The sequence below is a fragment of the Chrysemys picta genome, chromosome 1 (genome assembly GCF_011386835.1).
Source record: "Chrysemys picta bellii isolate R12L10 chromosome 1, ASM1138683v2, whole genome shotgun sequence".
NCBI lineage: Eukaryota > Metazoa > Chordata > Testudines > Emydidae > Chrysemys > Chrysemys picta.
In genome coordinates, this window is record NC_088791.1 from 12,168,339 (window position 1) to 12,189,234 (window position 20,896).

General features: G+C 44.6%; 1 protein-coding gene and 1 long non-coding RNA gene across 3 annotated transcripts in view; one reads left to right on the plus strand and one right to left on the minus strand.

Annotated features, from left to right (window-relative positions):
• PRKCQ (protein kinase C theta) overlaps positions 1–20,896 on the minus strand; it is an 88,817-nt gene that overhangs the window by 64,579 nt on the left and 3,342 nt on the right. The window contains exons 2-4 of one of the 2 annotated variants that reach the window (XM_005291929.4): positions 5,325–5,483; positions 5,082–5,233; positions 1,183–1,308 (exon numbers count right to left, since the gene is read on the minus strand). In XM_005291929.4, the coding sequence (XP_005291986.2) occupies positions 1,183–1,300 (118 nt within the window). In that variant the 5' untranslated portion in view covers positions 1,301–1,308; positions 5,082–5,233; positions 5,325–5,483. The remainder of the gene's footprint in view (positions 1–1,182; positions 1,309–5,081; positions 5,234–5,324; positions 5,484–20,896) is intronic. The other variant, XM_024106346.3, reaches the window with a different exon arrangement.
• Positions 4,789–16,965, plus strand: LOC135972843 (uncharacterized). The gene is made up of 2 exons (XR_010589407.1): positions 4,789–5,058; positions 15,812–16,965. It is a non-coding gene; the product is annotated as an uncharacterized LOC135972843 (long non-coding RNA).

Here is a 20,896-nt window from a genome sequence, read left to right on the forward strand (position 1 = left end):
TTATGACCTGATTTTGCAAATACTTATGGATGCGAATAACTTTACACTTGTGAGTAATCTCATTAGGATGGTTCTCATGCTTAAATACGTGTGAAAATGATTTCAGCACTATGGCCTATATAAGTCATAGAATCATAGAATATTAGGGTTGGAAGAGACCTCAGGAGGTCATCTAGTCCAATCTCCTGCTGAAAGCAGGACCAACCCCAACTAAATCATCCCAGCCAGGGCTTTGTCAAGCCGGGCCTTAAAAACCTCTAAGGATGGAGATTCCACAACCTCCCTAGGTAACCCATTCCAGTGCTTCACCACCCTCCTAGTGAAATAGTTTCCTAATATCCAACCTAGACCTCCCCCACTGCAACTTGAGACCATTGCTTCTTGTTCTGTCATCTGCCACCACTGAGAACAGCCGAGCTCCATCCTCCATTCCCCCCCCTTCTCTTCTGCAGACTAAATAACCCCAGTTCCCTCAGCCTCTCCTCATAAGTCATGTGCCCCAGCCCCTGATCATTTTCGTTGCCCTCCACTGCTCTCTCTCTCCAATTAGTCATTCCACTATCAAAACTGTAACAATGCATGCATTTGGAGCTGGAAAACCGGCTACTCTAGTGTTTTCTCTTCATACCTAAGTGTAAAATCCCCTCAAAAATATATCTTATACAGGGCAGTGATTATGCTAAACAGTTCATTCAGTTTTGAACGATTCTGCCTGTTTGAGAGAGATTTCCCAGGCTTCTTCAAACAGAGAAATGGTTGCACCTGGCTGTAGCTCTAAAAATGGAATGAACGTTTTAAGTTATACCGCTGTATCTCAGAGACACCCAGGCAATTTGCACCTAATTTGAATAAAAATGAAATGTGACTTGGCTCAGCTAATTCTGGAGCAATGCATGCTGGGATCTATAGCCTCAGCACCCATGAGCCCACAGTAAAGATGAGGACTTTTCTAGGCTACATTTTTAAAACATCATGGTCTTGAAGGCCTCATTGAGCCCAGCCAAGCCGTGCACGATGGAGGAATTATTTTACGGAATACTATCGTTTTTAAATTTGTTATTACAAGACGCTAGGAATGCTCATAAGGATCTCAGCACACGTTTTACACACAAGTAGCAATGCAGAGAGGCACACATCTGTAACAGCCACGTAACATGTATATCTTAGCATGTATATGCTTACCTGATTCTTCTGCTTCTTTGACCATCACCGCACAATAAGGATTAATCACCTCCCCTTGTGATGGCAGATAGGGGCCGCTGTCATAGTTTGATAAGCCAATCCGAAGAAAGGGTGACATGACAGATCCTGTGTCGAGGAAAAGAGAAATGATATTTGGGGGAGTCTAAAAATTCCCTTTGTTTTAACTAACATCACTGGTAGTCGGGGGGCAAACTAGCAGCTACTTATCCATCTGAAAAGGGGCTCTATGATTTCCTCTTCTGCCTAGCGAGTTGCTTGTCTAGCACAAAACAGTCATGAGACTACGCATGAGTGAGGTAACGTAACCAGATGTGTTGATTTCAAGGTGTGACTTAACCGGTCACAAGGCATTTGCTGGAAATGCACTCAGCTGGCTTCAGAGTACCACTGATTCAACACCAGCTCACATATAACCACACATTGGAACTACAGCAATAGTGAAACCAAGTCATATTCATGGGATAACCTCTCCTGTAGTTCATGCGCAGTCACACGCTCACAAAACAGAACATTGTGGGGAAACACTGAGTTTTGGGAACACCAGTCTATTGGAAACCTGAAAGTGAAACATGACGCTGTGAAAAATTGAAACACTATTTATATGCAACGTGGAAATGATGCCAGGCATCATGGGGTAGCTGACACTTATTTATTGGCAATTTATTAACCTTTGAAGTGAAAATTCTGCTCATTGGAGCCAGATCTTTTTGCAGGATCAGGGAGGAGAACACTAATGGAATCATAGATTCACAGAAATGTAGGGCTGGAAGGAACCTCTAATCCACCCCCTGCACTGAGGCAGGGCCAAGCAAACCTAGACCTGACATATGTTTGTCTAATTTGCTCTTAAAAATCCTCCAGTGACGGGGATTTCACAAGCTCCCTTGGAACCCTATTCCAATGCTTAATTATCCGTATAGTTTAGAAAGATTTTCCCAATATCTAACCTAAATCTCCTTTGCTGCACATCAAGTCATTACTTCTTTTCCTACTTTCAGTGAACATGGAGAACAATTGATCACCAAAAAGAAGAACAGGAGTACCTGTGGCACCTTAGAGACTAACAAATTTATTAGAGCATAAGCTTTCATGGACTACAGCCCACTTCTTTGGATGCTGTAGTCCACGAAAGCTTATGCTCTAATAAATTTGTTAGTCTCTAAGGTGCCACAAGTACTCCTGTTCTTCTTTTTGCGGATACAGACTAACACGGCTGCTACTCTGAAAATTGATCACCGTCCTCTTTATAACCGCCCCTAACATATTCAAAGACTGGTATCAAGCCCCCCTCTTGGACTTATTTTTTCAAGATTAAACATGCCCAGTTTTTTTAACTTTTCCTTATAGGTCAGGTTTTCTAAATCACTTATCATTGTTGTTGCTCTCCTCTGGATTCTCTTCAATTTGTCCACATCTTTCATAACATGTGGTGCCCAGAATTGGACACAATACTACAGCTGAGGCCTCACCAGTGCCAAGCAGGGCAGGACAATTACCTCCTATGTCTTACATATAACACTCCTGTTAATACATCTGAGAATGATATTAGCCTTTTTTGGAACTGCATCATACTGTTGACTCATATTGAATTTGTGATCCACTATAACCCCCCAGATCCTTTTCAGCAGTACTAACCAGTTATTCCCCATTTCGTGGCTGTGCATTTGATTTTGCTCCCTAAATGTAGTACTTTGCACTTGTCTTTACTGAATTGAGTTTTGTTGATTTCAGAACAATTCTCCAATGTGTCAAGGTCCTTTTGAATTTCAATCCTATCCTTCAAAGTGCTAGCAATCCATCCCAGCTGGGTGCCATCTACACATTTTAGAAGCACACTCTCCACTCAGTTATCCAGAGTAATTAATGAAGACATCAAATATTACCAGATCTAGGACAGACCCCTGCAGATCCCCACTAGTTATGACCGCTCAGTTTGACAGCAAGCCGTGGAGAACTCTTCTTTGAATATGGTCTTCGGGAACAAGCTGCAGCCTTCTATACTGATATTCCAGTCATGAGATTTATCCCACCAATTGATGCCAATGAAATCAGAATTTAGCTTACGTACAATATTTCCAGTTCTTCCTGTTTATTCCCCATGCTCCTTCCATTTCTGTATCTAAAGCCTGGTCTACACTACAGAGTTAGGTTGATGCAAGGCAGCTTACGCCAACCTAACTACATTGAAATTTCACCTCCACTGATGTAAACACCCTGCTATGCCGACGTAATAAGCGGCGTAGAGTCAAAGCCAATGTAGGTAGGTCGACGCAGTGTCAGTATAGACACGGTGTTGCTTATGTCCACTGTTACTGGCTTTCAGGAGCCGTCCCACAATGCCCCAGTACAATCCATACAAGTGCTCCTGGTGAGGATGTACACTGACACAAGGAGCCAAGTGTAGACACGCACAAGCGATGCAGTCACTGAGGCGGCTGCACGCTGATGTAAGTTAGGTTGTGTAGATGTGGCCTAAGATCTAACTAAGTCTTAGTTAAGCCACTAAGAAATACTATACAGCCGAAGAGCAACTTATCTGTTCTCCTCTTGTAGCGCTTTTACAGCTTGCAGTGAAAAGATATCGCAAAGTGATCATCGTGTCAACAGAATAACAGATTATTGGGTGCCCACCATAGTCATATCTAGGTCCCATCCAAAGTATAAAAGCTCAAGACTCTGGTCTGGCCCCTCCAATGTCTCCCAGTCCACTACAGCTGCCAGTTTAAGACCTTGCATCTAGTTGTCAGAGCCATTAATGCATAAGCGCTGACTCCGTGGGTGCTCTGCGGCTAGAGCACCCACGGGGAAAAAATGGTGGGTGCTGAGCACTCACCAGCAGCTCCCCTATCAGCACCTCCCCCAGCGCCTCCACCCCGCTGGTGGGCCCCACGGATCAGCACCTCCCCCTCCCTCCCCGCACCTCCCGCCCGCAGCAATCAGCTGTTTTGTGGCATGCAGGGAGGCTGGGAGGGAGCGGGAAGAAGCGAGGATGTGGCACACTCAGGGGAGTGGGTAGAACTGGCTGGGAAGAGGTGGGGCAGGGGTGGAGGCTTGGGGGCAGGGGTGGAGTGGAGGAGTGGCCTGGGGCACCCCCCGGCAGTTTGAAAAGTCGGCACCTGTGCATTTATGGCTCAGGTCCTACCAACATAAGAGAGCGAATTTCCATCTAAGAACCACCTAAAACAGTGTGATTCCCGGGGACAATGAAGGTCACAAAGCCCAGAAATAAGTGTGAGAGAGCTGGAGGCAAAGCATTCCCAGTTAAGGGGATTTGAACTTCCAGAAGAGTTTAGCTGAATCCAGAATCTGACCAATGTTAGAAAACACTGAAAAACTTTCTCACGTTAGAAAGGTTTTCCCACCCTAACCAGAACAACATTCACAAGAACAACCACCACATCTCACTTATACACACAAACACCCTCTCCCGAGCAGAGCATTTTATACGCTGAAAAGTAAGACGTGCCAGAGACTGTAAGAAAGTCACTGGGAGGGATTTTGGTATTGCTAATCTATTTTTGCACAGAAAGTGCCCAGATATGGTCATGGGCAGCGGTACAAAAGCCTAAAATAAACAGAATTGACACATGCGCACGGACCACAAATGGCAAACCCTGTGTCTGTAACCTCCTGCTGCCTTTTGAACTGCTTAGTTCCAGCATCAGTCAACGTTGATTAAAAGGATACACCTTGCACTGCGCTCTGAAAGCCAAACCTGCCCTTTCAGGGACTATGCGTGGAAATAAATCTCATAGTCCAGAACAGACACCTGAGACCACCCAGCCACCAGTGCGCCTAAGGACTGACAGCAGAAACAACCCAGCTGACCTCAAAGGTCACGCAAAGGAGGATAGGGTAAATAAAGCCATTTTTCTTACCTGTAAATGGAATTTTACTGCTAGACAAGGTCAGTCTCTAACTAGATGGGTTTTCCTTTTCATCACATCTGTAGAAAACATGGAGCAATGTCACGGCTGTCTCTCATTGTCACTGTTCCTAGGGCTGGGCTGCCTTTAAAATTCTGGACTCTCTGTTTAAGGAGGTGGGAGAAAGGAGAATGAATGGGTGGAGTCGGAGCAAAACCGTGCCGCAGCCAATTGCCATAATGGCGACCGTCTTACCAGGCAACTTGGAGAGACGCGAGTCCATCCCCCCGCGTGCAGATGTAGTGGGTGACTGCAACAGTCAGAAGGAGTCTCTGTAAATGCATGACTGTCCCCCACAACCCTAGCCTCTGGCAGATCCGCTTGTCATCTAAATATGGTAAAACCCTCTTCTTCCTGGTTTGGAAAATAAAGACAAACATCTACAATTAGGATTGGGATTGAAACAAGATTTGGGGGCAAACACTCATGGCTCAGCACCTTCGAAGGCTGGGACACCTGCTCTTTTCATGCACAGGCAATAGGGCGCGTTTATTCGCTGCTAGATCTTTTAAGGGGTTCGTCAAGGGATTTCTCAGATAAGTTGCACCAGTATAGGGACGATCCACGAGCTTGGCATTATTGTGAAGGTTCTCCTCCCAATTTTAGCTGAAGTACCCTGTGATCGGCAGCTTGTGTAGCTGCTAATCTGGCTGAGACACAGATTGAACTCTATGAGGAATCACACAGGCACTTAAATACTATGTCTAAGAAAGTGGAAAGCCTTTGGATACCTTGAGAGGGGCCTTATGCCTAGGAGAAAGAAAACCCCATGAGTTCTTCATAAGACCCCAGGCAGTGCACCGATGATGGTCAGACTGTGCCAGGTGAAAATCTGAAAGCTCCTAGGGTCACTTCAAAAGACTATCCACATGCTTCTCTATAAGATCTCAGTATGTGATGTTGCCCGCAAGTAGGAGAAAATATTTTCGGAAGCATCTGTGATTTGTAGCTTTCCCAGGAATTGCTGGGGAGGGTAAATCACAGGCGGGAGTATCTGAAATTAGTTTCTGTACTGCAGGATAATGCAGGGAATTAGCACCATCCATCTCTCCTCAGGTCTTGGGCGATATATCTCTGGAGTTAGCTTCAGCAGCTTGGAGATACATCAGTATTAGAAAGATAGGTCCTTGAGGGAAGCTGGTGAGGCCATCCTCATTATCGACCCAGGTTTGGATAGGTTTGCATGGCACCAAACAAGATGGGAACAGATATGGAGTATCACCATGAGCCTGGTGAGTAGAACCCCCCTCCAAAGTTACTTATTAGGGGAGGGGTCCATGATATTAAAGCAGGTGGGGCATCAGGAAGAGGACTTAGCCTGGATTGATGGCAAAACCCAATCCAAATAGATAGTCGTCTCCCCACAAGAAACAAATGCATTGTTCTTCTTTCTTTGTCTTCAACTATTCGAACATTTCCTACCCCCCTGAAATAAGAGGCCCAGCTAAACTGGGAGGGGAAAAAAATAACCTGAGGAATTCTGGCAGCCCCTCACACCTGGGAAAATAGGAAGGGCAACTCTTTCTTGACTATATTAGGAAGCAATACACTTCATGGTCTTAAGCAAATGAACTTGAACAGCGTGGAATGTACAGACTAAGGCCCTTATTCAGCAAAGCACGTAATCACACACTTAGGGAAGGTCTACACTTACCTCCGGGTTCAGCGGTAAGCAATCCATCTTTTGGGATCGATTCAGCGTGTCTTGTCTAGACGCGATAAATCGATCCCGGAAGTGCTCACCGTCGACGCCAGTACTCCAGCTCGGCGAGAGGAGTACGCGGCATCGACGGGGGAGCCTGCCTGCCGCGTCTGGACCCGCGGTAAGTTCGAACTAAGGTACTTCGAATTCAGCTACGTACCTTAGTTCGAAATGGGGGGTTAATGTGGACCAGGCCTTAGCATGGTTGACTTCTGAGGGGTTTAAGCATGTGCTGAAGTGTTTTGCTGAATCAAGGTCTACCCGAGGGGAGATTTTAAACAGTTCAGCTCTTTTTTCAGTAACTAAACTCACAGTTTGTGGAGAGGATGGGATCTATTTCCAGCCATATTGATATGGCATAAATTAGCTCCCTTTTACTGGCAAAATGACAGCTGCAAAAAACTAAGTATTTGCGCCTTTAGCTTTCTCATCTGTGACCACAAACAGATAGAGGAGCCGGTATTGTAGGTGAAAAATGTAACTCTCAAAGGGATGCTTCCCAGCTGAAAGACACTTGGACACATGCATAACTTTACAGACCAGGAGTAGTCCCGTGACTTCTGGGCTCCCAAACTGAGTTCAACGGGATTACTTCCAGTGAATAAAGATGAACACATGAGCATAGACGCGGACTCCATGGGTGCTCTGGGACTGGAGCACCCATGCGGAAAAAATAGTGGGTGCTGAGCACCCACTGGCAGCCCACCTATCAGCTTCCCACCACCCCCAGCGCCCCACACACTGGCAGGTCCTGCCGATCAGCATCTCCCCTTCCCTTCCCGCGCCTCCCGCCCATCGCAATCAGCTATTTTGCAGTGTGCAAGGAGGCTGGGAGGGAGTGGGGAGGAGCAAGGGGCAGGGGTGGGGCCTAGGGGAAAGGGGTGGAGTGGGAGCCTTTGAAAAGTCGGAGCCTATGAGCACATGCATAAATCCTTGCAGGATCAGGGCCAAATTTTCTCTCTCTCTGTCCTGAAATTCAGGAGAGAACATCTGTAAATAATTCCCTTCTGTCATTTTCATTGTAGGGGTATACATCGACCGGTAATGCAAAAGAGCTAAAAACAATATTTTTATAAAGAGAACATCTGAAAGCATTTTGGGTGGGACAGTCCCTTTTTCAGACTGCCTTGGGCAGTGGGAGGAGGGCCGAAAGGGAATTGGAATAGCTATCTAATTTCCCCTTTCTCCACAGCCAGCCACAGAATTTGCAGCAAGTGGCTTAGAGGGGTGGAGCAGGGCCGGCTTTAAGCCAATTCCCCGGAATCGGGCCCTGCGCCTAAGAGGTCCCTGCTCCGGGGGCTTTCAGCGGCATTTTGGCGGCAGGGGGTCCTTCGCTACCGTGGAAGACCCAGAGCGGACCCCCCGCCGCCGAAGTGTCGCCAAAGCCCCGGACTGCCGCCAGGTATTGGAATTGGGCCCCGTGGGTCATAAAGCCGGCCCTGGGGTGGAGGAGGAGTGAGAGGGAGTGGAGGGGAGCCAGTTGTCACTTATGGGAATGTTACAGAATGAGACTCTATGAGGTGAAGACCTCCAAAAAGTTTACAATCAAATTTGATTCCCACACCTAGGGGATTCCTAACTCAGCACCAGGCCAACACCCCCGCTGATCTGTATACAGTTCAGCCAGAAAATGCACCGAATGCTTCTGCCATGTGGAAAAGATGGTACAGGGTTCAGAGCAGCCCATTGGAGCATTCAGGAGATGGGTAATTTCCCTTTAAATAGTTTGTGGACGGGGCGGCTCTAGCTTTTTTGCTGCCCCAAGCATGGCAGGCAGGCTGCCTTCGGTGGCATGCCTGCGGGAGGTCCCCGGTCCCGCGGATTCGGCGGCATGCCTGCGGGAGGTCCCCGGTCCCGCGGATTCGGCGGCATGCCTGTGGGAGGTCCCCGGTCCCGCGGATTCGGCGGCATGCCTGCAGAAGGTCCCGCGGATTCGGCGTACCCGCTGCCGAATTGCCACCCAATCCGCGGGACCGGCGGACCTCCTGCAGGCAAGCCACCAAAGGCTGCCTGACTGCCGCCCTTTCAGGGACTGGCAGGGTGCCCCCCGCGGCTTGCCGCCCCAGGCATGCACTTGGAGCGCTGGTGCCTGGAGCCGCCGATGTTTGTGAAGCATCTAGTGATGGTCTCTGTGTTCTATGTTTAGAGATCTGCCAGAGCAGCAGCGTATGAAGGTATCTAGGCCTTGCATGCTATATAAGGCTAGTAGACTGGGTTATTTGGACTCCACCATGCTCATGTGACGTCATAGAGTTTAAGGCCAGAAGGTTCGTTAGATCACCCAGTGCGACGTCCTGTATATTACATTCATCTTATGCTTGTTGTGTGACAAAGAAAAGACACAGCTCCTAGACTGAGCCAACTCCCCAGCTGGTTTAAATTAGGTCCAGTGACGTTAATGTAACTAGGCAGATACTGCAGTTGAGGCTTCAGCCCACACTACAGATGAAGGAGAGACAGAGCTCAGGGGTTGAACAATGGACAACTGGAGACATGTCTAATGGTGTTTGGCAGCCTTAAAGAGACACTGAAATGTTAAGGGAAGGATTAATACTCTTCATCCCCAAGAGATGGACTTCCTGCAAGATAAGGATTATTCCATGCAAAAGGGATCTTTCCGAGATGCTGGATACTTGCCTTGTTCCCTAATAGGCAATGGGAACATCTCTAGCAATTAATCTACCTTTAGAGACCAGTAATTTTTACAGGCTGGTTTGAATCCTCTGCTACTTCTGCAAACACCAGGGAGAGGCAAACCAGGAACAGCAATAGGGGAACTGCAAAGATATTCAGTGACTAAAACCTTGCCGAATTCCCTGTCTACTAAGCAACTGTATAACCATTTCTCTTGCCATCATTCCATGCACTGCCACCTCTGATGCCCTAAACACAACACAGCCTTACCTATTCAAACAGAAAGATGTACAAACACTAGATTTACGTTCCTCCATTTCTGCTGCTTGTTTACTTTTTGCCTTTTTCTCAGCTACGCATAAGGAAAATTGACTGGTCAGTTTGCTTTTGTTCGTAGTTAATTTCACGTCCCGCATTACCCCAGTGCTGCAACATCTGGGTGGCAAAAACCACAGGGGAATATTTAATTGTCTAAAAACAACTATTTCCACTGCATTTTTTTTTTATTTCATGAAAATATTTCTCATGGTCTTAGTTTTCTTCTAAGAAAATTTGACCGGATGGTGGATCTTTTCATAAGGCTTTTTAACAGCAGTTGCATTCCATATAGTGATGAGGGAAATCTCTTACACTGAGATACAACCGTAGTACCTTTCGCCCTTTTGTTGTCTTGTTCGTTAACCTGGTGGTTCCTGTATTTCTATAAGATTTTGGTATTGGTTAACAGACTTCCTGCTGTGTTTACTTTTAAAAAAAATGACACAGCTGGAGTTTTGCCTTAACCAATATGTAACCACCTTAAGTCAGAGTGGCATCTATTTCATAGCACTTCCTGCCCACACCGGCTTCTGTATTTTTTTTTTCACTCTCAATCAAAAGCAAAAGAAAATGCAAAGGGGGGGGGGGGGGAGAGAAATAAGATGGGCTTGATGTTTAAAAGTCCTCCATTTTGCAGGCCCAGTTTTGAACCCACACTTAATTCTGGACAGAAATATGGACCTCTAGCTCCCTGATCTCACCCACAAATCAGGCACAGTAGTTAGATAATGGACATGCTTAGGGTGACCATGTATTCCTGAAAAGTGGGACCAAGATTATCACACAGAGGAGCTGAAATCCATATTTTAGTACTCAAGTATGCTTATTTAGGAGCCTAAACTAGGATTAAAGAGCCTAATTTTAGGCCCTGTTTTAGTCTGGGACTGTCCCTGTTTTCACGACCTGTCCCCAGTGTTTTGTCCCAGTTTTTGTAATGCCCCTGCAAAATGGACACCTCAGGGTGCTGCCGGCCAGCTAGCTGATCAAATTGAAGGCAGACTGACAGAACACAGGGTCACCTCAAGAACATCCCCTGGGACTGTCATGTTCTACCCTTTCCCCACCTCACACCTGCCAGGAAACCTGTATCCTCTGTACAAGAGTCCTTGAACCAGCCGAGCATCTAGCCCAGGATTACTGAATACTTTTGCATTGCTGAGACTCAATTATTCTATCATTTGGTACCTTCAGTCATTCATCCTTGTCCACTTTCACTTGGCCAGGTGCCTTGTGGTTTCATCTCTACTCCCTTCAGCTAATTATCTGAAAGGCAGGCACATTTCTCTTGGGCAAGAGGAGCATCCCTTCGCAGAACTCCACACCCTCTATCTCAATCCTCAGCTAAGGTCTCCCATAGGTCTCTATTGCCCATAGCCTTGACTTTGAGCTCTCCTCCTATATCTACAAATCACCTCCACAAAGTTTCCTGGCTGCATCGCTGCCATGACGCTGAGGTCCTGTTGAGGTCCTCGCCTGTATCTGCATCTTCTCTTGTCATTACTATTGCAATGCCCTTCTCTCTGGCTTTCCAGCTCCCAAGCTCTCCAGACTCTAGAATTCTGTCTGCTTTCTTACATTCTTAACACATCAATCCCATCCATCAACAACTCCATCAGCTCCCCACTCATTCCAGGGTCCGGTTAAAAGTGGCATTCATTGTTTATGAAACCCTTTTGTAGCCCGATTCACAGCTCCCTGTCTAGTTAACACTGGCCTCCTTTCTTTCCCCTCGCACAATCTCACATCTGACCACGGCAGATCCTTCTGAACAACCTCCCTGTAGCTCTCTGCTTTGCCCATTTTCCAGCTCATATCAGCTGAAGAGATATCTCTTCTCCTTTATCCATACCCACAAATGTCTCTCTCTCTCTCTTTCTGCCCTTATTTTCCTCTGTGACCTGAACCGAGTATGGTGGGATACAGACTGGATAAGAGAATCCAATATAAAATTAAGATCTAGGGTATTACATTCAGTCCGGGATGGCGAGAATTAGGCACTTTGTCACGTTCCCTCCTAAAAGTGTGAGCTTTCCGCAGGTGAGTTTCATCCTCTGTGAAGAACTAAGCAAAGATCAAGCAGCTACGACCTACTGCCAACTCGCAGGGGGGTCACTGCATGGCTGTGTCAGTCCATGGGCTAGAACAGCTTCCACTGCCCTTCTGTGTCCCTTGGAGGTACCGGATCAAGGCTGTCACCCATGCAGTGGCTTCTCTTCTGGCCTTCTTCCTGCACCCCCCTCTATGCTGGCCTATGTAGGGCACATCCACCCCACCCCTACACAGCATATCTCAGGATTTTGTGATATGAAGGGCCTTGCCCAGGATCTTCAGGGTTCATCACGGGGTGAATTTCACCTTAGCAGCACAAACTTTTACTTTACTTGTATAGTATGATCCCATTCTTACTGTACAATGAATTGTCCAAATAGCATCTGTGGTTACTCACGGGTGATCGTGATGCACTCAGGCAATCCAGAAAGAATAAATGAACATAAATCAGACATCAAGAATTGTAACATTAAAAACCAGTAGGAGAGCACTTCAATCTTCCTGGTCACTCAGTAACAGACTTAAAAGAGGCAATTCTTCAACAAAAAAACTTCAAAAACAGACTTCAATGAGAAACAGCAGAACTGGAATTAATTTGCAAACTGGACACCGTCCAATTAGGCCTGAATAAAGACTGGGAGTGGCTGGGTCACTACAAAAAGTAATTTCCCCTCTACTGATACTCACACCTTCTTATCAACTGTTGAGAATAGGCCACTTCCACCTTAATTGGTTAACACTGACCCCCCCCCACTTGGTAAGGCAACTCCCATTTTTTCACGTGCTGTATAAAATGCACGTGAAAAAATAATATATATATATATATATATATATATATATATATATATATATATATATATATATATATATATACTGCTTACTGTATTTTTATATATATATACTGCTTACTGGTCACTCAGTAACAGACTTAAAAGAGGCAATTCTTCAACAAAAAAACTTCAAAAACAGACTTCAATGAGAAACTGCAGAACTGGAATTAATTTGCAAACTGGACACCGTCCAATTAGGCCTGAATAAAGACTGGGAGTGGCTGGGTCACTACAAAAAGTAATTTCCCCTCTACTGATACTCACACCTTCTTATCAACTGTTGAGAATAGGCCACTTCCACCTTAATTGGTTAACACTGACCCCCCCCCACTTGGTAAGGCAACTCCCATTTTTCACGTGCTGTATAAAATGCACGTGATAAAATGCACGTGAAAAAATAATATATATATATATTATATATATATATATATATATATATATACTGCTTACTGTATTTTTCACTCCATGCATCTGATGAAGTGGGTTTTAGCCCACAAAAGCTTATGCCCAAATAAATTTGTTAGTCTCTAAGGTGCCTCAAGGACTCCTCTTTGTTTCTATTTATTTCAGATTCTTAAACACCAAGGAAGTGTAAGAACACATAGGAGGTTATAACTGGGAAACAGAAAATTTAGCTGACTCTAAGAATGAATTTCCTGACAGTCAGATCTATTAGAGTGAAGGAAGCACCAACACATTTAAATACAGATGGGACAGTACACTAGAAAAATACACAGTAGGGAACAATTCTGCTTAGGCAGGAGCATGGGGTAAATCACTGTATGGGTCTTTTTCGACTCTCGGACTTTGAGGATTCTAAGCATATTGGCTTAAGTGGTGTCTTTACTAATTGTTACAGTTTTCACTCCTAGGGCCCGCACTTTTTTTTCTTTCCCTTTCTGTATTTTTAAACACAGGGGAAAAAATGAGGGAGATGGGTGGGTGGAAGTGGCTGAAAAAGGAAGCTAGAGGGTGGGTGTTCGCTAGTTTACTAATGTGATAGATCTAAAGAGAAACAGTGCTCTTTAGTGCAGGAGGGGAAGGAAAGGGAAAACCTAGGCCTGGCTAAATTCCAGCCCTGGTTCTTTTTCACCCTTTTGGGCATATAACGGTGTTTCCCATAGTAGTACTTGGGCCTTTATTTGATTTTTACAGGCAGCCACAGTACGGCCTTGCTTAAATTCCATTCACACACCAATACAAATCTGCATACGCCCCAACCTGTTCTTTTTGCACCTGACTCTCCTCCGACTGGCCCCGATTCTTCCCCATCATTGACTTCAACAGAGTGATTCCTGATTTACATGGGTGTAATTTACATCAGAGGAGAATCAGGCCCATTGGTGCACAGACGAGCCAAAGCAGCATCATGCTAATGCAGCATGTTAAAAAAACCCGCAAACACACCGAATTTATATCTTAAAATCTTGGGATGAAATCCTAGCCCCATTGAAGTCAACAGGAGTTTTGCCATTGACTTTAACAGGCCCAGATTTCACCCTTGATCGTTATGCATTGTTTCATCACATGTGGTGCTCTTTAAAGGAAGAGGCCAAATTCTGAGTTCTGTCACAGCTGTATAAATTCAGAGCAAGCCTGTTCATTTCAGCGGCGTCCCTATAGATTTACACCAGGGAAACTGTTAGCAAAATTTGGCCTGGTACCATTTATATTTTTAATAGGTTAAAAATGAAAAACATCTTGCTGGGCAGGCTATTTAGAAACCAGTCTAAGGGCCAAATTTGGCTTCGCAGCTATGGACGCACAGCTGTCCATTGAGGTTGATGGGAGTTACATGTGTGTTTCTGACAGCAGAATCTGACCCTACATTTGGATTAGGGCAAAAGTCACACTGCATGTTGGGCTTGACTGTGATCTTTTTTTACACCGGTCTAAGTTAGGAGCAACTCCACCAAAGCCAACAAGTCATTCTGAGACCAAAATCAGGCCCATTGGGCCTTAAATCTATATGCATAGCTGAGTAAAGGTTACATGATCCACCCACCTGTGCAATTCTCCGTGAGCCAAAACCTGGTCCCATTGAATCGGTGGGAGGTTTAATATTCGATTCTGTTCTACACAGGTTCTTATACTGTGCTCATCACTGTACTATCTGAGCATAGAATCTGGGAGACTTCAGTGGGACCATGAGTTGACATTAGAAAGAGCTGCACTGTGGATAGGTCAGGGGTAGGCAACCTATGGCACGCGTGCCAAAGGCGGCACACGAGCTGATTTTCAGTGGCACTCACACTGCCCAGGTGTTGGCCACCGGTCCAGAGGGCTCTAGATTTTAATTTAATTTTAAATGGAGGTTCTTAAACATTTTGAAAACCTTATTTACTTTACATACAATAATAGTTTAGTTCTATATTATAGCCTTATAGAAAGAGACCTTCTAAAAACGTTAAAATGTATTACTGGCAAGTGAAACCTTAAATTAGCGTGACTAAATGAAGATTCGGCACACCACTTCTGAAAGGTTGCCGACCCCTGGGATAGGTTGTGATATATGGTTATAATTAATAAAGGGGCTAAATCCTGTGGTCATTATTGAGGAAGGAAACCACTGGAAGTTTGCTTGTGTAACCCACACACCTCCTGGGTGTGGTGTTCTGTCCAATCTAGTGGCACCGAGACCACTTAGAGAGAGAGATAAAATGAGTCTGCCCTACAGCCTTCACTAATGGCCAGTTGGCTTTTAGCTCATGTATTAGAGGCTCATGCACTCAGCTCCAGAGATCCCCGGTTCAATCCTGCCTGCGGACAGTCAACGTTACACTTGAATAAGGAGTGAGTAAAATCTGAGGAAGGATCTTCGGATCTGGCCTAAACTCTGAGCAAGTTTCTTAGCTGGTTTATATTTCCCCATAAATCATCAGACTACTTTATTACCTGACCCTTAAAAAACCCCAGATGTCCTAAGCAGGCATCAGCAATTCAATGAAGGTGCTGTGATCTGTATACGCACACATTAAACTGCCCCGGTTCCCCATGGTGGAGAAGTACAACATTACATATGCGCTCTGAGCTAACGTGCATGCTGAGAATGATGCAGAAATGGTCAAAATAATCAAATGCCATATAGGTCTTGCACTTACTGGCTGAGAGGCTTGTGTCGACTGGACTTGGTTTATTTTTCTTTACAGACAGTGCCTGGTGCTATAACACAAACATGGAAAGAACTGAGCTTCGTGGCCTGAAAAAGCACATTCTGCTGCACCTCCACGTTTGTTTACTCTGGAACGGAATGTCTAGGCTATGGGTGGTCTTTTACCTTTCAGCACAAAGAAGATATACCATCTATGTAGGTACTTGGATGGTCCTCAATACCAGAGTATTCATTGACAATATACTTATCCAGTCTCTAATCTCACTGCATTATGACCAGCTGTGACCCAAGAACCTATTAATGTCCATTGGCAAGGGAGTGCAATGGGCAGTGCAGGGATCTCCTGGGTCGGATATGTATGCATGTGAGGTCTCAAATAAAAGCTGGCATCACACTGGTCATCAGTATCATTGTGAAATGTATATACAGAAACTGTTTAAGGAGTTATGTATAGACATTTAAAATACGTTCTTAAAGTCTGTCTCAAGGCACGGGTCACTGGCAAAGGTAAAATAACAGGTTTCCTGTCAGACAAGAGATCTAGCTCTACCTATGTGTTTACATGTAAACTGAGTATTGTCTCTTTCACAATGGATTTCCCATCAGCAGTCTGAACTAAAGGCAAATGAAAGATTGTGGAAAGACTCTAAGGGCTAGTCTACCCTAGAATCACTACAGGGGCATAATTACTCCACCACCCCGAATGGTGGTAGCTATGTCAGCAGGAGAGCATCTCCCACCGACACAGCGTTGTCCACACCGGCACTTAGGTTGGTGTAAGTTATGTCATAAGTTATATCAAAATAAGCATTAGTGTAGACCTGCCCTCTCTCAGGACGAGTAGCACAGCAGAGGGGAGGGAACCCTGTCTGGAGATGCACATCAAAGGTTTTCTTGACTATATTTGGGGGGCAGAGAAGACACATGGGCACCCTTGACTGGGGACGAAAAGGACAGCAGTTTTGCTTCATGAAAAAGAGGTCTCAATCAGGCTTGGTCAAACACGCTGAAGAGAACTTCGGAAGCAATAGACTTCTTTAGACAGAATGTTAACCTGTTAGTTAAATGTAGTCTTTAGAAAGGGTGTTACGATTTTGTTTTATATGTAACCATTTGTTTCCAATATTCTAATCCACTTGCACTTGAATCGCTGTTCTTTGATAATAAACTTATTCTTGTTTTCACTACAAATATACCTCAGTGCTGTGGTGTTAAGCAAAGTGATGATCCTGAGTTGAATCTTACAAGCTGGTGTGTGCTATTCCTTTGGGAACAACAGGCCGGGTAATTCTGTGAGCGTTCAGTGAAAAGGGGGCTGGACACTGCAGGCAATGCTCCGAGGACTTGGGGGTTGGTGAGTGCCTTTTAATACCTGCCCGGAGAGAGTGAGGCCTGTGGACGCAGGGAAGGCAGTGCTTGTGCTGCCAAACGCTGTTGGTTTTAGGGAGCTGATCCACCACAGGCATAGACACAACCCTTCACAAGGGCAGGTGGTGGTGAGATGCCTCAGAACCCTGGGGGAGCATTACACCAGTTCTCCCCCGACTCCCTCTTCTCTCTCTCTCTCTGGGTTTAATATGGCCACCCATCACCATAGTAATGACTTGTTGATCGTACTCAATTATGGCAGCCTCTTTCACCCATTTCTCCCATGAACATTCTCACACCTCCCATGCTGCCCCATATGCTTGGATCATATGGCCTCCCCTGGCCATTCCCCTGTCCTTCAAATCCCTTTCTGAGACCCAACTCTACACATTTTTTCCCTGAAAAGTGCCTTTCTTCTATGGAAAATTTACATTTTTCATTGAAAAAACAAATGCCTGGAAATCAAAATATTTCAAGATATCCCATCATGGTGCCTCATGGGAGTTGTAGTTCAGCTTCCTCATTTCCCCATTCTCCTTTTTGGGCAGGCTCTCCAGTTGGACTACATCTTCCAGGATGCACTACAGCCTGGGACTTCCATGATGCAACTGCATCCGCTCATATAGGGAGCCCGTTTTATAGAGGAGAATGGTAGCATGAGGCAGCGAACTACAACTACCATGAGGCACTGTGGCAGCACTTCAGAATCAAAATATTTCAGTTTTTGATTTTTTTTTTTGCCAAGTCAAAATTTTCCATGCTGAAAATCACACTTCGCTCTATTATTTAGTGTCTCTTATTCACTCATCTTATTAAAAACAAATAAACAAACGACATTTGTACACTTAGGTCCTGATCATGCATCATCTTACATCTGAGCAGACTGCTATGTCCAGGTGGAGTCACAGCCTACCCACGCACAAGGAGTTGCAGGGGCAGGACCTTAGTTAAAAATATATGCAGCCTTGCATTCCTACTGCTGTCATCCTCCTTTTCCTTCTTTTCCTTTTTCCATCCCAATTATCAGAGGGGTAGCTGTGTTAGTCTGGATCTGTAAAAAGCGACAAAGAGTCCTGTGGCACCTTATAGACTAACAGACGTATCGGCGCATAAGCTTTCGTGGGTGAACGCGTCTGACGAAGTGGGTATTCACCCACGAAAGCTTATGCTCCTATACGTCTGTTAGTCTATAAGGTGCCACAGGACTCTTCGTTGCTTTTTACACCCCAATTATGTTTTGCATCCCTCTGAGCCACCTGGCACCTCTTTACATTGTAAGTTTTTTGGGTCAGGGAGTGTCTTTTATTGCATAGTTCCCCAAACTAGATCTAGCTCTAATCCGGATTAAGGCCTATGGGTGCTCCTGGAATAATAATAATTAACAGTTCATTCCATTGTCACAATCTCTGAGGTTTACAATAGGTTAAATATAGAAGGGTTGTTCTGGTGGCATGAACATTAAAGGACCAATAAGTTATTGGTAAATTAATGTATTTTTCATGAATCATTACAAAGATGACACATTTTATAAGTGTTCGTTTTAGGATGAAATAATCTGTGGCAGAATAGGACATTGGTCTTTTATGAGCAGGGTCTCAAACAACATTAGGGATGTGACCTAGCAAAGATCATGTTAACAATTATACAAGACAGTTTCTTCATTAAGAGTCTCTCTCCCCCTTCGCTCTCCATCTCTCCTGATGTAAGGGCTCAATCATGCAAGGAACACGCGAGGTTCATTCTGGCCCTGATACAGCAAAACGCTTACATCCAGACTTCACTTTAAATTCATGAGCAGTCCCATTGAGACGCCTTCGTAAAAGTGATGGCCTTAATTCTCAGGTTTCCGAAGGCTGTTTGAAACCAGAAGGCTCACTTGGCCTTCTTTCCTTCACCAAAGTATCCAAGCACCTTACAAGCTTTCATAGCTTTCCTGTAAGATAAGGAAATATCCCCATTTTGCAGCTAGGGGATGACTGAATGATTTGTTTACGACCACACAGAGAGTCTGTAACTGAGGGGGAAATTGAACCCACTGATCCTAGTGCCAGTGTGCTATCCACTAGACCATCCTTCCTCCCCGCTTTAGCAGTGTTAAGGTGTCTTAAAGCAGGAGAAATATTAAGGCTCTTTCTCCCTACCTTTACTATACTGCTTGAGTTGCGAAAAGGTGCCTTATTAGGCCTGAGTCTCAGTTAACCTCTGTGCTAATTATAGAGCAGGCTGCAATGATTAAGGATTCATAATGATTTCCCGTCTTACCCTCTAGTCATTTGGAAACTTTCCTCTCTTGGACTAAAATTTTCCATGCTTGGGGGCTCTCTCCAATGGTAGATTTGTTCTGAAGGCTTGAAGAAAAAGGGGGTCAGGTGTTCTTAAGCATACGGAGCGTAGGGAAAAAAAGATACACTTTTCCCATTGCAAAATAAAGTAAAAATAAAATAAAAATGCATGCATTCATTTATTTGAACACCTGTATGGTCAAAAAGGAGTTGCAAGGTGACTTAGAAATAACCCTTCCTGAAAATAATAAAAATACTACCTAGCTCTTTTCATCTGTAGATTCAAAGCACTTTACAAAGAAGGTATCAGTAATTTCAGTTTACAGACAAGGACACGGAAAACAGAAGCCATTTGCTTAAAGTAACCCAGTGGGTTTGAACTAGAAGCCAGATCTCCTAAGATCTAGTCCAGTGTATTACCCACTGGACCACACTGACTAATTACCCTGGAGAAAAGTGGCAGCTTCGTGGTATACATGGGTATTCCCTTCAACCTGTCCCTGCACAGGTATTCCATACCCTTAACACTTCCTGTATGCAGCCTTTCAGGCCACATGTGCCCTGATGAGCCAGCAGTAGGATATAGGCCAAAATGCATGGCTGTGTTTTAATATATATGGTACCAAAAGAGTCGAGTAATGTGACAGCACAATTCTGTACTAACCAGCTGCTTGAAAACAATAGCTCTAATATCTGACAACACTAAAACAGGAGAGGTTATTGACTGCTAGGACAGCTGTGTGTAATTTCAGGAGCAACCTGGTCTTATTCTAAATGTACCAAAAAACTAATAAACTTTTTCTCTGCAGCTGGATGTAGCATGGTCTGTGTCAAATTAAAAATCTCCAACAGGCCAGGAAAATTACAGAAACTAACCTCAACTGACAATAATATGGATAATCACTTGAAGCCAGCTACCGGTACCAATAAGAATCTGCAGTTACTCTGCTAGTGTTTTCTTTCCAAAAAGCCCTATGATCAGAAATCAAACATTCTGGTCAGGATGTGAGTATAGGCTACAGGAGAACAAATACACTAGAATTGAAATAAGTGGTCATGGTTTCTGCTAAACTCAGGCCACTTCCTGATTTGAACCAAGGACCAGATCCTGCAAACCCTTATGCACGAGTAACTGTAAGGCAAGAAGTCCCTCATGTTCAATGGTACTAATCATAGGCAGAAAGTTACTCATGTGTGATTGTAGGACCAAGGTCCTAGTTAGCACTATGCAGTACATGCACAGGTGTAGTTTTTAGATCTTCATACAAATGTGTTTACTTTCTTTTTATTTTATGTTTTTCAAAATCAATCGTCAAAGCCAGCACAAAAAACTGCAGTCCACTTTCACAAATTCTTTCTTTAACAGGTTTGCAGAAACGTCAACAGCAGAATCAGGAGCAGAGCTTTTAAACCGATACAAACTTAAATCCATAAAAATGAAAACAAAAAGCCAACAACAACAAAGCAGATAA